Below are 17780 nucleotides of genomic sequence, written 5' to 3'. Positions count from 1 at the left end.
GCCTGTTCCAATGCCTGACCACTCTTTCAGTGAGGAAATGTTTCCTAATATTCAATTTAAACCTCCCCTGACACAGCTTGAGGCCATTTCCTCTGTCCTCTCATCCTATCACTAGTAACTTGGGAGAAGAGACCAATACCCACCAGGGTTGAGGGTTCACCTACTTTTCATAGAGCCTCCATCTGCCGCCTTGATCCCAGGGATGATAGGGTGCTGTGAGCACTTTATACCTTACCCATCTGCTCCCCTGAGAGGTGTCTGTAGAGAACTGCAGGTGGCTGGGAAAGGACATCTGGCTTGGGACATACCTGCCAGAGATGTAAAAGTACAGATTGGGGCCTCAGATTTGAAAAAGAACTGGAGAAGCTGATTACACGTCATCCCTGCCCCTTTTTTTAAAAAACAAAAGAGAAACCCCAAACCCCAGAAGGGCAATCAGGGCACCCAGCTGGGCTCACTTAGCACCCCCCCCAACTGCTCTAAATCAGAAGGATTAAGGCAAGAGACCTATTAACCATACTGAGAAAAAGGATTTGAAGGCATTAGGTTGTTTGAGTTTCTTGTGATTCGCAGAGTTTTTTCTTTTTATTAAAAAACAGATTTTCATTAGGTGAAACTGAAGTGGTTTATAAAGAAAAAGAATCAACCCGAATGAGCCTGCTGCATCATTGTATTTTGTTAAATAGTTTGGGTTGCTGGTTTTGGGGTTGTTGTTTGTTTTTTTTTTTTAACAACACTGGGAGGAAAGAAGAAAGAAAAACAACCATGAAAGACCTTTCAGAGCATTTAAGTGTTCATAACTGGGATGATAACAATAAATTGCAGGGTTGCTGGCCCTGTTACAGATGATGCATGTGAAATGATCCAATAGTTTGCGCTGTATTTTTCTGTTTGCAGAGAAGCAATAAGCCGACTGTGTGAAGCTGTACCAGGTACAAATGGAGCTATAAAAAAGCGGAAGGTAAATACTGTTTTTAGCTGAATGACTTCTTTTCTGTCTGCTTTTGGTAACCTGGATACATGATTCTCTAACAGGCTTCAGCCCATACTGGAGTTAGTGCATGTTAATCCATCTGAACTCGGTATAACATGAAAAAACGCTTGTAGTGGGGTGCTTAGTCTGCTCAGTTTGGGGCTGAGGCTAAGCCCTACCTTATTTTCTTCAGGATTAATGCTTTGCCCAGATTTCCTGCTTTTACCAGTCTTTGCAGTGCTCAGTGCTTTACAAGTTTTAGGTTCTGGCTGGTAAAATGTAGGAGACATTTTTGATAGCAAAAGGGAGCTCATTCACTGGAGGATTACCTGATAGTTTTTTATATACAAAAAATTAAACACGACTAGAATGGCAGTGTTTAATGTGCCAATCATTTATTTAATAACTGGGGTGCAGTGGGGGGCAACATCAGTGTCTGCTGTTGGGTCATCACCAGTGGAAGTTACTGGTTCCCTTCCATAACTGCGGGGCTTGGGAGGCATGGACGTGGTCCTGAAAATGAATACCTGAGAAAATTCCTTGATTTACTCAGAAACACTTCATCCCTAGGAAATGAAGCAGAGTTCAACAGGAAAATTACATGTTCTGAATTACTGAGCCAGTTATAACATTTAGCTCACTGGGATTATGCTTTAAAACTTTTTCCCATTATTGACATAAAAAATATGCCTGTAAGTATTGTATTCAAAGCTGATATTTGTTATATCTATTTGTATTTGATCAAGCCATTATCCTTGCTCCAGTGAAATTCTCAATAAGATATCATAAGATCTACTTGACTTTGATATGTTTCTGCCTCTGACAGGCTCAGCTGACAACCTTTTTCTTTTGTGTCTTTGAAGCCTCCAGTGAAGTTTCTGTCTTCTATACTTGGCAAAAGTAACCTTCAGTTTTCTGGTGTGAATATAAAACTGACCATTTCAACAAGCAGCCTCACTCTGATTAATGTTGACACGCAGCAGGTAGGATACATATAAATCAGTGTCCTTTTCTCCCTGCTACTGTATTCTCCTCCTTTCACGGCTTCTGAAAGAAAGGCTGGCTGCTTCAATGGGAAAGCAGCAGCCTTTAGTCGTCTTGTATATGCCTGGTAAAGCTGAATTACATGATGCCTCTGAACTTAAAAATGAGAGCATGTTGGAGGAATTGAACATGCAGTGCATACCTTCTTGTTTATGATGGTGTCTTCCATGGGGAGAGATCTTCAAGCACTTGGCAAACTATTTGTGTGTGTGTGTCTGCCTGTATATTGCCTAATAAACACAGCACTAGTCCTGACTGGAGTTTCTGACAAGTCCCGGGGAAAAAAAATTTATATAAATAATGAGTCAGACCTTGGCTTTGGTGTCATTAAAAGCTTTTTTACAGCTGGGAAATATATGTGCATAATAAGTTATACTATGCAAAGATTCTGGGCTTCATCAAGACATGTTTCCAAGAGCCTGGATCTGCCCTGGAAGTGGGGTGTGCTCCCTTTTTTGCAGATGTGATGAGGAGCTTTGTGCTGCCCACCTAATTCCTCCATCAGCTGTTGGCTTTGGCTCCCAGCATGATCTCACCTGGGGCCAGCAGGAAGTTTCACTCCCAGCTGGAGCAGGGGAACATCATGGAGGCAGTTTTGGCTTATTGGCTCTGAGGAATCATTGCACTAAGCTGATTCTGTGCTGAGTGTCTGGCAGCTCTTGGGGTTTCACCAGATCACAGAGGTCTCCTATCCCTTGGAGCCCTGTGCTGGGAAGGGTCTATAGCACCAGTTCGCCCTTCCTTTCAGGGACAGCAGCAAAGGTCTTCCCTACACTGTGTGAAACTCGGGGGGTTGGCAGCTAAAATATGGCCCTTTTAACCTGTTCCTGTTTTGAACAGGACTAAAAGCCAACTGGAGAGATCTGCTTCCAAAAGCACTGATGTGCCCTGTTATGGCACACATGGGTGTGCAGGGCACTGTCTTGAAATTCTTTCTTCTAGGTCTTTTGTTACTAGACCTTTGCAAATAGAAAATCCTATTCATTCTATTCTTGCACTGCTGCGATGTTTCATTGTGTTCCTACTTGCATGATCTATTGCACTTGATTTTATAATAAAGAACAGTTTGACTCCAGAGATGAGGTAGTGTTTGAAACCATGAAAAGCTGATGCTTGATTTGCCTAATGGTATCTCTACCAGGTAACAACTTGGTGCTAGTGGTGAGAGACATCATAGTATTGGTGGGGCCCTTTCATAAAAATGCTACCATTGTATACAACATGCATTTAAATAAGTTAAGATGGATTAATTTCTCAAGATTTTGTAAATGCATCCAGTGTCTCCAGTTATTACCTTTTCAAAGCTTCATTAGCTTCATATTGACCAGGTTAGAAGTTGGTGGTTAAATTAATCCTGAAAACCCTTTAAGGAAAATTAATTGGGGATCTAGACATTACAAAACATGAAGGGGTAGTCTCAAAAATTCTATTATTAGCTCCTCCCTTCATAAATGATATGTGTTATGTATTAATGGATTGGATTGTCATTAACTTAATTGCTTGCTCTGGGAAGATATAGGCTCTGCTGTTTTCTAAATGTGTAGCACATGAGCACGTTTAACCAGTTGGTCATGCTTTTTCAGATTATTGCCAACCATCACATGCAGTCCATCTCATTTGCTTCTGGAGGTGACCCAGTAAGTATTGATTTATAAGATATACTTCCGCAGGTATAATGAAATTATTATGAGAATAAAAGTACCTGCAGATACTTTGCTTCATCCCTTCCTATCCACAAACACTAACAGAGTACACCGCAATTATGCGTAATAACCAGTAATACAAGAAAACTGAGGGACTGAGACTGGAAAGGAGTCTTGGAATAGAGACTCAGTAGATCTTTGATAGAACTGTGTAGTTCCCTTTCCCGTTCTCCATCAGTGAGCCTCGGTTCTCTCAAAAGCCCCCAGACCTGGGGACTAAAAATAAGAACACACAAACACAGGAATTGCAACAGTTCTGTGGTCCCTGTAATCTACCACCTATCACAAAAGTGGTCAGCACCAGCACCTCTAAATTTTAGATTATTTTTGAGTCAAGCAAAGCTCCTATAAGACAGATGTGACATAATCTTCTTTTTCTTGCAAATATGGGTTTTTCTCCTAGTATCATAGTCATGAACTCACTGATGTTGTCACAAAAGGTTTTCTTTCCTCTTCCAAACTTTATTGCAACGATTGTCAGCAGGGAATTTGTCATCCATAACCATGCCCTATTCCCTCTTCTACTCTAAGTAAGACCAGCCCTGCCAGCGTTATGAATTTCACACTCCATGTGTTATGAAAACAGTATTTTTTAATCAGTTTTGAATTTTCTGCCCTTCAGTTTTGTTAAATGTCTTCCTGTTCTTGTGTTATGAAACAGGGAAAGCAGAAGTCTCTGGGTCATGCTCTTGATAACACTGGGGTGGAAGCCAGATCCAGCTTTGACTGGAAAATGACAGCTCTGCCTCTTTGGATTTCGGAGCAGGCAAGGGGAAGTAGCTGGGAACTGTCCCTAGGTGTCTGACATATCTTCTCTGGAGGGCCATGTGGGTGATGTAAGGAACCCCTCTGCTCTGCTCAGAGAGATGCTACCTAACCTGCCCGGGAACAGGAGCCCTCTGGAGCTGGGCTGAGAAGTGGGGAGGGAGCATGTGTGCATAAACCTGTTGGTCCTGCACCCAGGAGGGAGGTACTATAAGGATGTAGTACTTTGGCACCAGGCCCATGAAGATCCTATTTAATGATTAAGGTGTTTTGAGCATCCAGGAAGTCCAAAGTTCACCTTTAGGTGCCTGTGCTATCTTAATACACCACTCTGTACGATACAGTCCCTGGCCTTTGCAGACCCCTCCTGACGTGGATTTCCAGGCAGCTCCAAGAGCTGGCGTGCTGTTGTGCTGAGCATCACAAAGCTTCATTTCCAAATTCCAGTTTTCTTGATAGTTAAATGATTTAAATATGTCCTCAGGCTGACACTTCCTTCATGCTGCCTGTCTAGTTTGTCTTTACATAACACTTCCAGTTTTGAAAACTCAAGAATGTATTTTCAGATCTCTGTTCAGTGGGTTGGATGGGTAATTCTCCAGGGCTTGTTTACCTTTTTTGTTTGGGGTTTGTTTTTTTCTTCTTTTTTTTTTTTTTAACTATTTATTTATTTTTTAAATTTTTTTTTAAATTTTAATTTTTAATTATACTGCATTGGTCTTGTACAGTGATCCTATCAGATCTCACAAGCTACCCGGGGCTGGGTTTGGTCAGTGCTTAATGGCAGGACCTGCAAGAGATGTGCTTGCACACAGAGGTGCTGCAGGAAATGGGCTTGGTGGTGCAGCTGGTGACACTTCTTACTGGGAGGATATGTAAAATGGAGGTCTTGCTCAGCGGTGGTAACTATAAATCTAGTGGCACTTCACATAGGGGGCAATTTTGGTGGCTTGCTCAGGTAATTTTTCCAAATTTCCCTTTACATTTAAAATGGGAGATATTTCCACAGGACATGTGTCTCCACCTGCCCCCATAGTCAGGGTCTAAATGCAGTTCAGTGTTGCTCTGCACTTTTAAGGAGTAGCAATATTCTGCACAAGAATAAAGCCTATTCTGGCTTTATTTTAAAGCAAATCCATCCATGCATGTACTTAAACCTTACAAAGATAAAAAAATAGCAGGTACTTCTCCAGTCACTTTAGTTTCTAGTTGCTCTCTAGATTTAATTTATTTTAAAAGTGTATTCTAAAATATTTATGAACTTCAAGACAAACCTGAAAGGAAAAGGAAAGAAATTTAGTTCACTAAATGCATAAGAAATAGTTAGCTTGCTTTCTTTTAATGATGTTAACTTTGGAGATTAAAAAAAAAATTATCTAGGATAAGTTCTGCTGTCCCTAAAACCTGCCTCTCCTGTCATTTATTGTGAATTATTAAATGATTATTCTTGTGCATATTGCAAATGGGGGCCTTGTTTCCTGCCAGCTGATTGCATCTTCCCTCAAGAGAGTCATGCCTTTAACCTGCAAATTGCATTTTCCCCACCCTGCCTTAAAGAGCCAAAAGAACAAAGTGCATCTCTAATAATTAAAAGAATGTTATTCATTACCTCACCATTTTTACTATTATGCTGAATTATCAAGTGACTCTTCCCTTTCAGTTTTACTAAAAAAAGTGAGGATTATTTCAGTGTTGGCTGGAAAGAAAATCTGTAACAGACAACTAATTATACTGAGGTTGTCTGATCTCAGCAGTAGCCTTGATGTCCCGAGTAACTTAACCCGATTGTAGCTGGACTCAGATCAGGCAGCAGCAATTGAGATACCTACTGTATTCTGTGATATTTTAAAAGATCAGCTTTTCTCTCAGATGCCTTTAAAACTCAATCTTCATGCTATGAATTGGGAACATTCTAATTTGTCCTTTGCAGTATATTAGCACTATTTTATCTTCCACTGACACTGATAAGGACTGTCCCAGCTAAAAGCTGTGATTGGCAGTCACACAGCTCTAATGCATTACACAGGGGAGGCTTCGAGCTCTGTGGGAGCAGCGGAAGAGAGCAGCGTTGCCTGCTGATGAGGCACCAGTTGTGTTTCTGCTCCTGTTGCATAGTTTGGAACTGAAAACACAGTTTGTTGAAGATCCAAAGAATGCCAAATGGTCTAGTGCGTTTATTATAGAAGGCGTTTCCAGCACAATTACTGTGTTGATAGCTGCCAGTATTTCACTGACCTTTCCCTTAGCCCACTTTGCTAGCACCTCAGTTGCTTTCCCTGAAAGAAGCATGCTTTTTAAAGCTAAAAATACATCCCTCTATACTCAGCTGCTTTGTTATGGTTGTAGGCTTGTTCATAACGATAATTTTAAATATATTTGTTGTGTTTTTCCTATAGGATACAACAGACTATGTTGCATATGTAGCAAAAGATCCTGTTAATCAGAGAGGTAGGAAACAATTTTCAGATTGTTATACATGTTTATATGATTTCTTTATCTGTACCAAGTAATTGTTTGAGTTTTAAAATAAGAAAGCTACTGAACAGCTCAATATTCTGTACAATTTCTGACTTCCTTGTATAGGTATGGGTGATAGTATGCAGGCTGTGGCTTTAAATGTCATATTCTTTGTGCAACAAAGTAAGAATCTTCAGGTCAGATCAAAGCTGTTGGCTCAGTGCAGGGGTAGAAGCCTTCCCAAGCCAGCCTTGCCTGGGGAGGAAGGGCAGAGCCTGGAAAGGTGGGTGGCTGCCCTGCTCTGGGACAACCTCCAGATGAGGGAAAAGGTACTGAATGAGCCTCCTTATCTAATATAGACTCCTGGGTATGTTGCTGGAAGGCAGAGTGGGGTACGTACTCAGGTGTATGAGACCTTGTTTTCTCTGGATGCTGACCCAGCGGATAAAATCCCTTTTGCATTGCTCTATTGCAGGCAAATGATGAGAGGAAAGACTGGCCCTTGGCTGCTTCTTTCATGCCAGATTGTTCTCAGAGCAACACTGCTAATTGCTATAAAGTTGATAGAGTGGCAGTTCACAGGAGAGCTCACTCTAAGGTGCCATGGATGGCTCATTAAATCAGGATGAAAATCTGGAGAAGCTGGGCTGCAGCCTTAACAGTTTGGCCTGCCACCTCTCTGTAGCTCCATCACCTGCATATCACCTGCTTTGCTATTTTGACTAACTTAAGGCACCCTGCAGGTTCAACAGTAAGTCCTGGTATTGACACTGGGATGTGCAGAACTCCTGTACCCTGGTAGCCTGCAGGCAGGGCTGGCGGCTGGCCCAGCCCCATCCCTGAGTGTTGTCTCATGGTAGCTCTGCAGAGGGGACAGCAGGTCCTGGGCACATGGCACTTGTTGGAGTGAGTTTTCTGAGGTGCGTGAGAACCAGGACTGGGGCAGGAGCATGGTATTGCCCCAAGGTTGCCCTGTCCTAGGCTGTCAGAGCCACCTATGCTTTTGTTTCCGTGCTGTTTCACATGAAAACTGCACACTAGCAGGGCTGGTTCTATCCCCTGCTTCTGCTTACTGCCAGGGAGGGAGAGAAAAGGAGATACAGGAGCACCCGACACAGGAAGCATAAATGGAGTTTTGCTTTGAGGTGTAAGTGATACTATGACCAAAAATACCTAAAGCAATTTCCTTAACACACAAAAAATTTCAGTCTGTATAATCTAAAGCCATCTAGATGCATAATTTCACAGCTAGCTTTTCTGCTGTAAGCAATGTAGCTTGTGTCTTTATTTTTAGCATAAACTACATTTACTTAATTAAAATAAGGTGTCTCTTTGCAGCATGCCACATACTGGAATGCCCCAATGGGATGGCGCAGGAGGTGATAAACACCATAGGGCAGGCTTTTGAGCTCCGGTTCAAACAGTACCTGAAGAACCCATCCAGCCTGGTTATGCCTAATGAAAGGTCAGCACATTCTCAGTCACTTAACTGGCAGTTCTCTTCTCTTTAGTACTTTTCAGGAAAACAATGTACTCCAAAGAGTGATCCATAAATAAGATGTTTTGGATACGCTTTCTGGACATATGCTATTTGTTAGTATATGCTGTATGTACAGAGTATGATAGACTAAAATTAGCTTATTCCAATAAAGTCCATTGATTTCAGTGACATTTGTACAAGTGCGTAGCAGCATAGAATTCAGCCATATTTTTCCTTAGCTAAAACAGCCTTATCTTAAATGATGCAAGTACATTGAATAAATGTTCAAATTGCTCTGCTCAAGTAAACTCTGCTCTATAAATACGCCATGCACACACTCTGCTCAGCCTTGACCCATGCCAAGTTTGAGCTTGCTGCAGTAGTGAAAGGTGTGTGGTGGGGAAAAAAGCAATTGCAATTCACCTTGCTGCTGTTCTGTTCACATCCTGCACATTGCTCAAAATATGGGGCTTAGATTAATTTTCGGACCACTATTCCCCATTTCAACGACTCTTTTTTTCATTGCACTGGGGACACAATTCTTGCGCTAATTTATGGCTCTCCTCACAGGTTAGCCATGCCTATTTTTCTCAGTCGTCTTTACCATAACACCAAATTTGATCACTTGCTACCTCCCATGTGTAGGTAAAGCTGTAACACCACTTAACTGCATCTTGAGCACTGGGAGTCACCGTGCAGGTGGTATCACTGGTGCAGTGCCTGACGCAATGTAGCAGAACTGTTTTTATTCCATAACAGCAGCCCCAGCTCCAGTTTATATTTATTTCATTTTATATAGTGGTTCTTGCCATTCCACTGCTGATACTGGTCTGTTTTCCTGGGGACAACTAGAGGAAGAGCCTCCTATGAAACTCTGCTAGGTTATGCCACAAGCAAATCAGAGCAAGGAGAGGTGGAAGAGGCTACTTAGATTCCCTCCTTGAGCCTAACCTGCAGCCAGCCTCGGAGAATGGTCCTTGGACAGAGAAGTCGGATATTGCTGTGTGAATGAGTCACCCACTTCGAAAATACTATGAATCACATAACCAAGTACTTGCACTGCATATCACATAATCGACTACTTGAACTTTATCTCTTTCCTGCTTGAGGCCTTTTATCCAATTATATTCTTGTTAAACAGAGAAGTAAGATTTGAGATGAGCTTTTTATTTCAGGACCGGAGACAGTACAGGAAGCACCTAGTTGTTTTGCAGTGTATCAGCTGTACATTTAAACTATCATCATTCTGGTTTAGCTCAAGAAAAACATTGGGTGCTCTCCTTCATGTCGTTCAGCCTTTTCTTCAAGCTGAAACAGAACAGTTATATTGATTACGGTTATTAAAATCAGGGTACATTCTACTCAGGAAAACTATTTTATCTGATTTTCTAAAACAGTTGCAGGCTTGTCTAACTAAATGCCATGATGTTTTAATTTCCTCTTGTAAGTCATTCTGCCCCTGCCACCCTGGAATCCCTAGATTTCTATAGTTGAGACTAGAAGCCAGAGGAATTAGTTTTAGGGTCTACATTTTGGACACCTTAATGAACGATGCATTGGCACTCTTCTTTTAAAGTTTCAGTAGGTGGCTCTTATATTTTCATGGCAAAGAAAAGGGATCTAGGCTGCCTGGTGCTAAGAAAATGGCTGTACCTCCCCGCACCCCAAACTGTGATGACTTAATTTTCAATTCAGGAATAAGTAACTGGAAAAATAACAGCTCTGAAAGTTCGGGCCCAAAGCCCTTTACAGCCTCCATATGGCTAATCTGTGTATTGTGTGATGCGCAAACACGGCGATGTTTGCCTACACTAGAAGACAGTTGATTACATCAGTTGCTTCCTTCCCCCCCCCATATTTTTTCAGTGAGGCAGCAAATGCTAATGGATCAGCTGGGAATTCACAGGAGAGGGAGGATCATGAATATTACAACGAAATTCCAGGGAAAGAGCCTCCCACCGGTGGAGTGTTAGACATGCGAATGAAAGTGCAAACAGACCAAAGGGCTAACTGTCTCATACAGTGCAAAAAGCAGCATTGCTTGGTAAGTACATCATCTTTGTGGATAACTATTCACTGGGAATGAATAATAAAGTGTTCCTGTGGTGTAAAGCATGGCATTAACATCAGAACCAGGTCCTGATTATCCTGGGAGAGGTTTTTTTAGGCTAGATTTAATGATGCTTAGTACATAATTGAATCCCAAAGCACTTTCTGAATATTAACTGGTTTGTCCTTAGAGTACTTTTAGGAGACCAAGTAATACTCCCTTGTTCACTCATTAGCTGTGAGAAGAAAATAGATACAGATTTAAATGGCTTGTCTGAGAGAACATCTGCAAAATCTGGGACCTCCTGGCTCCTGATTATGCGATCTGATAAATATTTAATCCTGTCCATTATGCTCTACAACCTATATATACAACATTAATAGTCTGCAATGTATATACAACATTAATTACCCTTGGAGCATTTCAAAAGGCTCTGTTAAATCAGCCACAGCAGCAGGAGATGCATATATCTGTGGCTTTTGTCTGGGATAGTGAGGAATAAAACCCAATCAGTCAGGGAGTAAAACCAGCCAAGTTCAGACTGGCTGCACGGACTTCAAAGCCTGCTGTGTGAGATCTTGGAAACACCAGCATTTCCCCACTTAAGGAAGCAGGCACCACTGCTTTGCTCAGAGGGAGTGCACTCAGACATGCCTGCTGGAATTGAGTTGGTGCTGTCTAAAAAGTTGCTGCTCCCAACTGTTACTGGAGTCTGGTGGCAGCTGCTCCCAGGTTCCTGTGCATTCCTGTGCTACTGCTCTGCCCACTTTTCACTTTGTTAACCTCAATCATATGCCACATCTCAGCTGTGGGCTTGGTGGTCTCTGCCTCCCCAACAGTTCTCTAAAAAGGTGTTGGACTATATCCTGAATTGCATTTGAAGCTCACAGAGTTGTTGCAAGGAGTCACCCTGCAGCATGTAAATGCAAGTGCCTTTTTTTCCATGGGGTGTTACTTTTTGGTTTTCCTTTGAGTTCTGATGACCTTCTAGTGCTGTTCAGACAACTTGCCGACCATTTCACTTTCAAACCATGATGTCTGTAGTTATTTCTTCTTTATTGCAAGGAACATTTATAAGAAAATCTGAACTTTATTATCTAGGAGTTATACAGTATATACTAAACCTCAGATATGTAACTGGGCAGTTAATGGTCTCTGTGAGGTTGGAGTATGCCCAGACATGACTCCCTGTAGAAAGAAGAGTACCAACATGAAATATTATTTGAGGAGATAGGAATTTTTTTGTCAAGAAGATACGTTCAGTTACCTGTATCCCAATTAACTGGTGCATGGGTGTTTTAAAGTTATGTGAGGTTTCTAAGGGACTACTGTTCTTAAAATTTTTCTACAGACAAGCAGCCCAGCATTCATCAATATATACGAAAATTGCCCAGAAGAAAACAAAACTGTGGGTATGTAGTCTTCTTTCCTTCCCATGCGTATGCGGAATTAACCAAGGCAGACTGCCTGGAAGAGATGCCCCTTGGCTTTCAATACAGTGGTGAAAAGTGTTCTACTTAATGGGTCATTTCTAGTTCCCTAGATGAAGGGCAGACAAAAAAGCCTTACAGCTTTTCTAAAGGCCACTAATCTGCCTTCATGTCTGCTGGCAGACTTACTCATTTTACTTGTCATGATACTGTACAGTAGCTCTTTGTTATTTTATTCTCTTTCATGCCCTTTGTTGTTTTATTCCCTTTCATACCCTTTGAAAAAGGAAGATACTTCATTGCTTATCAGTCTCTGAAAATACCCCTTCCCCCTACAAATGCTCGATGAGAGCCAAACTATCAGCATCAGGTGGCCATTCCAACGGGGCCTGTGCCCTTGGTTCCAGCATCGCTGGCTTCTCAGTGTGACTGTGCCTTTCCTCTGCCTCAGGCTTTGTGCCTTTAGCAAAACCTGCTTTCTGGGACCCCGGGAGATCACAATCCTCGATCCCCTTCTGGCCTTCCCTTGCCACAGCTGATGCCCTGAGCACATTTCCTCAGCTCATGTCTTTCACTGCACAACGAGGTCCTTTTTGAATTCACACCTGCACTGCTTAAAGCCATCCATTACACTGTCTTCAGGGGATAGTTCAGTTTCTTGTGTTATTTCTGATTTAAGGAAATGACAATCAAATGGTTCCTACAAAGAGAGGGTAAAAAAATAAAAGAATGAATAGATCTATGAATAAAATGTTTGCTAAAGAGCAAAAATATGCATGCTATTTGGCTAGCTGAAGTGCTATTACTTTCATACCCTGCAGGGGATATTCTGTTAGCCTGTTCCTAGGCTTGGATCCTAACCTGACAGATATCACTTTGGCTCTACAGGCAGAGCCACAAAGCGCCAACCTCCTCCACCTTCCCTGCTCCACCAGAATAGCAAGAGAGAGAATTGTTCAGCTTCTCACAAGCTTTTTTTTTTTGTGGTGCAGAGGGGAAAGAAAGGGTTTTGCAACAAACAATGTATATGGCTTGTGTCTCCATAGAGTCATGCATATTAATTTCTTTTCAATCAGTGGCAGGTTTACTGCTGACATTGATTGAAACAGAACTGAACCAGTGCAGGACATCCTTGAAAACTTAATTCTTACTAATTTTGGATAGTGTACCTTGTGCCTTCTAGCCATAAGGAAAAACATCCACCAATTTTTCTTTTCCTTCTGAATGACTTTAGTGGGATATATAAGAACAACTGTGTTCCTATTTCAGCTTTTACAGTTTTTTAACTTGAGTTTAAAAAAAAAAACAGAAGGAAGTCTGTGCATACTATATACTAATTGCAGGTAATTGTGGTGAAAGATCACGGAAGACAAAAAAAGAGGCAACATTATTGAAGCCTGCCTACAAAACAGATCTTTTTGATGATCCGTGTTACATCAACACACAGACCCTGCAGTCCGCAGTCTGTACAGCCCGCGGTACAGCAACAGCACAGATCCATGGGAGCCCACTGCGTCAGGCCAGTAGGTTCCCATTGCAATACCATATCTTTCTAAGGTTTGAAAAGATGGGGTCTTGTCATATGTGTGCATGGCGAAAGATTTTTGGTTTCCCTGTAAGAAATATGGAAAAGACAGGGAAGAAATCCTTCCTGATTAGTTGGTTTGCTTGTTAAATTCAAGACAAAAGGGATTAAAGAGTAAAAGGAGTGACAGTAAGCAAGCAGAGTGACCTTTCATCTTCTGTAGTTGCTTGAAGAAAATAGTGTTCCACAGGTAATAATAAGCAAGTCTTTAAAATGATATGAAAGCTTGGGACTGCACCATACCTCAAGGAAGAGGGTTCTCCTGTATGCTCAAGATCTTAACCTCTCTAAGGTGGAAGTGGCCTCAGATGCCTTTGCTTCACAGGCAGTAGCATGCCAGGTCACAGTGGGATCATTATGACCGTCTTTTCTGAATTGCATAAGTGGCCATTGAATCTCATCCAATAATTTCTAAATCAAACTCTTTGATCAGTAGTATCTACTAAATGTATATCAAATTAAGTCTTGATTTACAGACTTCAAGTGGTGGGTATCCATTAAATGACTATATAGCTGCTACTGATTGTCCTCATTATTGAAAATACTTTTTATTAGCTTTGCCTTTTATGGTTTCCCACTGAGTATTTTCTCTGTCAGAGCTGGCTCCACACAAGAAAGTGGGCAAAGGACTGGACAGAACTACAGCAAAGGAAATCTGTGACCATTGAGACATTTCCAACCTGGGGCTGTATTATGCTCTAAAAGGAACTGGCTATATCCTGAGGAGCCTTAGGTTGTACAATTCCATTGAAGAAATGGTGTCAGAGGATCTTCCTCAGCAAAATCCTGCCTGTGAATCATTTGCAGTCTGCCTGGCTATATCCCAAACCACCCAGTTTTGTTAGTACATTCAGTAATTGTTCGTTTTTTCACAGCAGCTGCATTATGCTGTAATCCTTCCCTTCTGGCTACATTGGCTACGTTGTCTTGCATTCCTGCACACAGCTGGAGGCACTCAACATGACTCTCCCAATGATCCATGACAATATCTTTAGAGCTTGTTAAGGAAGAAGGGAAAACTAGATATCAAAAAAAAAAGTGGCTAAAACCCAACAAAAGTCTTGATTTTACAGGAAAGATTTGACTTTTTAATACAAATAAAGAAATACAAACCCAAAACAGTAGAGCATCAGAAAAAGTCCTGTTTCCAATCCCTGTTGCCTAGTGACGAAAGGCTTTCCCATCTAAGGTATGGGAGGAGATGGTGTGATCATTTTACCTAATGAACTTTGGAGGGTTGTGAGCATTTCTGTGTGCATATTATTACAGTCTGTAAAGTTGGTTGGATCACAGCTTCAAGACTGAACAATTTGAATTTTTTGAAAGCTATAAAAAATATTGTCTCGCATACTTTTAGGATGAAGCTGTAGGTGAAGTGTCCAATACATTCCCTTTCATTTAATTTTAGAGTTATCAGAAGCTGTTCAGGATAGTGCCACAAGCAATGCAGCTGGTCTCTGTGTTCTGCCACAAATAAAGCAACAGCTAAAGAATGAAGATTGTTACCATGGCAAATTAAACAGGAAAGCAGCAGAGAGCCTTTTAGTCAACGATGGGGATTTTCTGGTGCGAGAAAGCACAACGTCACCTGGTCAGTATGTCCTCAGTGGACTTCAGGGAGGGCAAGCGAAGCACCTGCTCTTGGTGGATCCTGAGGGCAAGGTATGAACATTTCCTGTACTGCAGTTTCAAGGCTGCTCAGGTGTTTCAGTCAAAATGCATGGATGCATTCCAGGAAGTGGAACTGATCTGATTCCATCCAGGTTAATTTGAATTTAGTCTTCAGTAGGTTTGAAAGTTCAATTCAAGAACTTACAAAGCACAGAAGTACCATGGAAACAGAAGTGAGGTACTTTAAATATTGTTGTAAGTCCAGGTGCTGATAATTATTGTATACACTTAATACAGCCTTTGAGCCATTATTATATTGCTAGAAAAATAACCCTAACATTAAATAATGAATTTGAATAGTAACACACTTGGATACAGAAAAGGTAGAGCTGGTTTGTTGTCAATTCAATTCTACTCGCTTCCGCTCAAGGCTAGAAGAGCAGTCTTGAGTGATGTCTCAGCAGAGAGAGCAAACGAGAAAGGTAATCCTCAGTGGGATTTAGGGGAAAATCTCTCTTCTGTGGAGAAAACAAAATGGTTAATTCATTTTCCATAGCGGAATCAGCCCAGTTCTACATATAGTCTATTTAATTTGGTCCTCTGCTTTTCATGTCAGCTCCCGGTAGCTCAAAGGATAGGTCTGAATTGCTGTTTACAGCCTAATGATCCTGCTCCAGTGAGTTCAGTGGCTTAAATGCCTTTTGACTTTAATGTGTTAGGCTCATGTCCAACCAGTTATAAGCACAATGTAACCATAAATATATTATTTTGCTTCTTTCATTAGGTGAGAACCAAAGACCGTATATTTGATAGTGTGGGTCATCTTATTCAGTATCACATGGAAAATAATTTGCCAATCATCTCTTCTGGAAGTGAAGTGAGCTTGAAGCAGCCTGTAAGGAAAGAGAGTAATGTGGGACACATGCAATATCACAAATAATCCCTTGGATTTTGCAAATCCCAAGACAATTCCTATCTGAAAACTGTACCAAGGACTTTATATTATGAAGACAAGTCAAAAAAGTATAGACTGCACTTCCTGCTGCTGTTCCAGAAGATACCTTTTTTGTGTGTGTATGTATGAATATATGTATATGGGTATTCTATGTAGATCTATAGAGATCAAAAAGCGTAGTTACATAGATATCTATAATCTTAATCCTAACAAAATTACACCTTCAGAGTGTGAGATTCATTTGTGAGAAGGTATTTTAGACATGCACAAATGTCACTTTCAAGGTCATACTGAATCAGTAACTGTTTAAAAGCACAATTAAACCTCTACATGCAAAAGCTCACTTGAACGAACTGCTGGAACATTAGTATGTGCCTTTTAGCATAGAATTATTGGAAACTAATATTATTTATACTGAATTAGTTTTGGGTGGTTGAACAAACATATCTAACCTTTTAACTATTTGCCAACACAAATACAATTTGAGTATTACTAAAATGTCATGTGCTTTCGATAGACACTAACAATTTTATTTTGCTCGTAACAGCACTTTACTAGCAAGTAATATTTGAAATGAATAGCATTCACAATACAGAAGGGTTGTCTGGTTTCTTAATCCTTTTTTATCACTGTCTGACTACTCAAAAATTTGAGATTATGCAACATTTACAAAGTTGAAATTAATATATGTAATATAATTTTTGAATAGAACTTGTTAAAGGACAAGCATGCTAGACCCTAATATTTTTGTCTTGCATATGATTTTACTATTATTACCAATTAATACTGGAGACATCTCTTTTTAAAGGTAGGCTAAATATATTTTCATTGATTAATAGCTGTTTACAAACTAGAGAAGCTGAACAAAACTAATGATACATTTTGAGAGAAAACTATTTAAGACTCTCTGAACTTTGCATGTCCCCTTATTCAATGTTCTTTCCAAAGCAAGATATGGTTTTCCCTTTCTTCATGTGGAGTCCATTTGTTCCTGAACATGGGAAAAAAAAAGACTTTTAAAGGAAACCTATGAATTGTTTTGCCACAATAAATACTCTAAAGATGAACAATCCTATATTCCGAGTGAACAGTGATTTCTTGGGCTTCCTGTTGAAGAAACAGTGATTTGATAAGTAACTGAAGAGAGGCAGGGGGGATTTGGGAAACGAACTGGTAGTCCGGGTGCTGGCCTGAGAAAGTTGTCCCTTTAAGACAAGCAATGTCTTCTGGCATGAGCGGGGACATTCCTGCTGTATCCCAGCCCACCAGCTCAGATACATAAGGCAGACAATTGTTGTGGAATTCAGCAATTGCTGGAAGACTTGACTCTAAAAAACATACATTTTGTTCTTTTGCCTGTGTTCCTGTTAAATGGTACACTACAGTAAGAGCTCTTTTCTCTAGAAAACAAGAGGGGTCATATACACATAAAATTATTGAAGACGTAAGCTTTATTGGAGAGGAAAATATGATGTAAAATGCCACACTTAGAACTGCCTAAAAACATATTTATTCTTATCCTGAGATTATAGGCATAAAATATATTTAATTCCTTGATAAAAACATGATTAAAATACTCTATTACATATACCAAAGCAGTCAGCAGCTTTAAAACATTAGTAGGTGATTTCCTTGCTAGTAGTGTGGCATTATATTTCAAGCCTTTAGACTAGAAGCTCAAGCTTATGCCTCTTCTATCCTATGCAAGGTTTTCACCTGTAAAGAAG

At 40.6% G+C, this 17780-nt stretch overlaps 1 protein-coding gene across 3 annotated transcripts in view; it reads left to right on the top strand.

Moving 5' to 3' along the window:
- SHC4 (SHC adaptor protein 4) overlaps positions 1 to 17128 on the top strand; it is a 34952-nt gene extending 17824 nt beyond the window's left edge. For 2 of the 3 annotated variants that reach the window (XM_075100414.1, XM_075100411.1), the window contains exons 3-12: positions 898 to 961; positions 1837 to 1956; positions 3601 to 3654; positions 6882 to 6933; positions 8281 to 8407; positions 10289 to 10466; positions 11824 to 11884; positions 13246 to 13425; positions 14896 to 15149; positions 15883 to 17128. In XM_075100414.1, the coding sequence (XP_074956515.1) occupies positions 898 to 961; positions 1837 to 1956; positions 3601 to 3654; positions 6882 to 6933; positions 8281 to 8407; positions 10289 to 10466; positions 11824 to 11884; positions 13246 to 13425; positions 14896 to 15149; positions 15883 to 16038 (1246 nt within the window). In that variant the 3' untranslated portion in view covers positions 16039 to 17128. The remainder of the gene's footprint in view (positions 1 to 897; positions 962 to 1836; positions 1957 to 3600; positions 3655 to 6881; positions 6934 to 8280; positions 8408 to 10288; positions 10467 to 11823; positions 11885 to 13245; positions 13426 to 14895; positions 15150 to 15882) is intronic. The other variant, XM_075100412.1, reaches the window with a different exon arrangement.
- Positions 17129 to 17780: the final 652 nt, after the last annotated feature.

Source organism: Phalacrocorax aristotelis, chromosome 7, assembly GCF_949628215.1.
Source record: "Phalacrocorax aristotelis chromosome 7, bGulAri2.1, whole genome shotgun sequence".
Classification (NCBI taxonomy): domain Eukaryota; kingdom Metazoa; phylum Chordata; class Aves; order Suliformes; family Phalacrocoracidae; genus Phalacrocorax; species Phalacrocorax aristotelis.
This window is presented reverse-complemented; position numbering and strand designations above follow the sequence as displayed.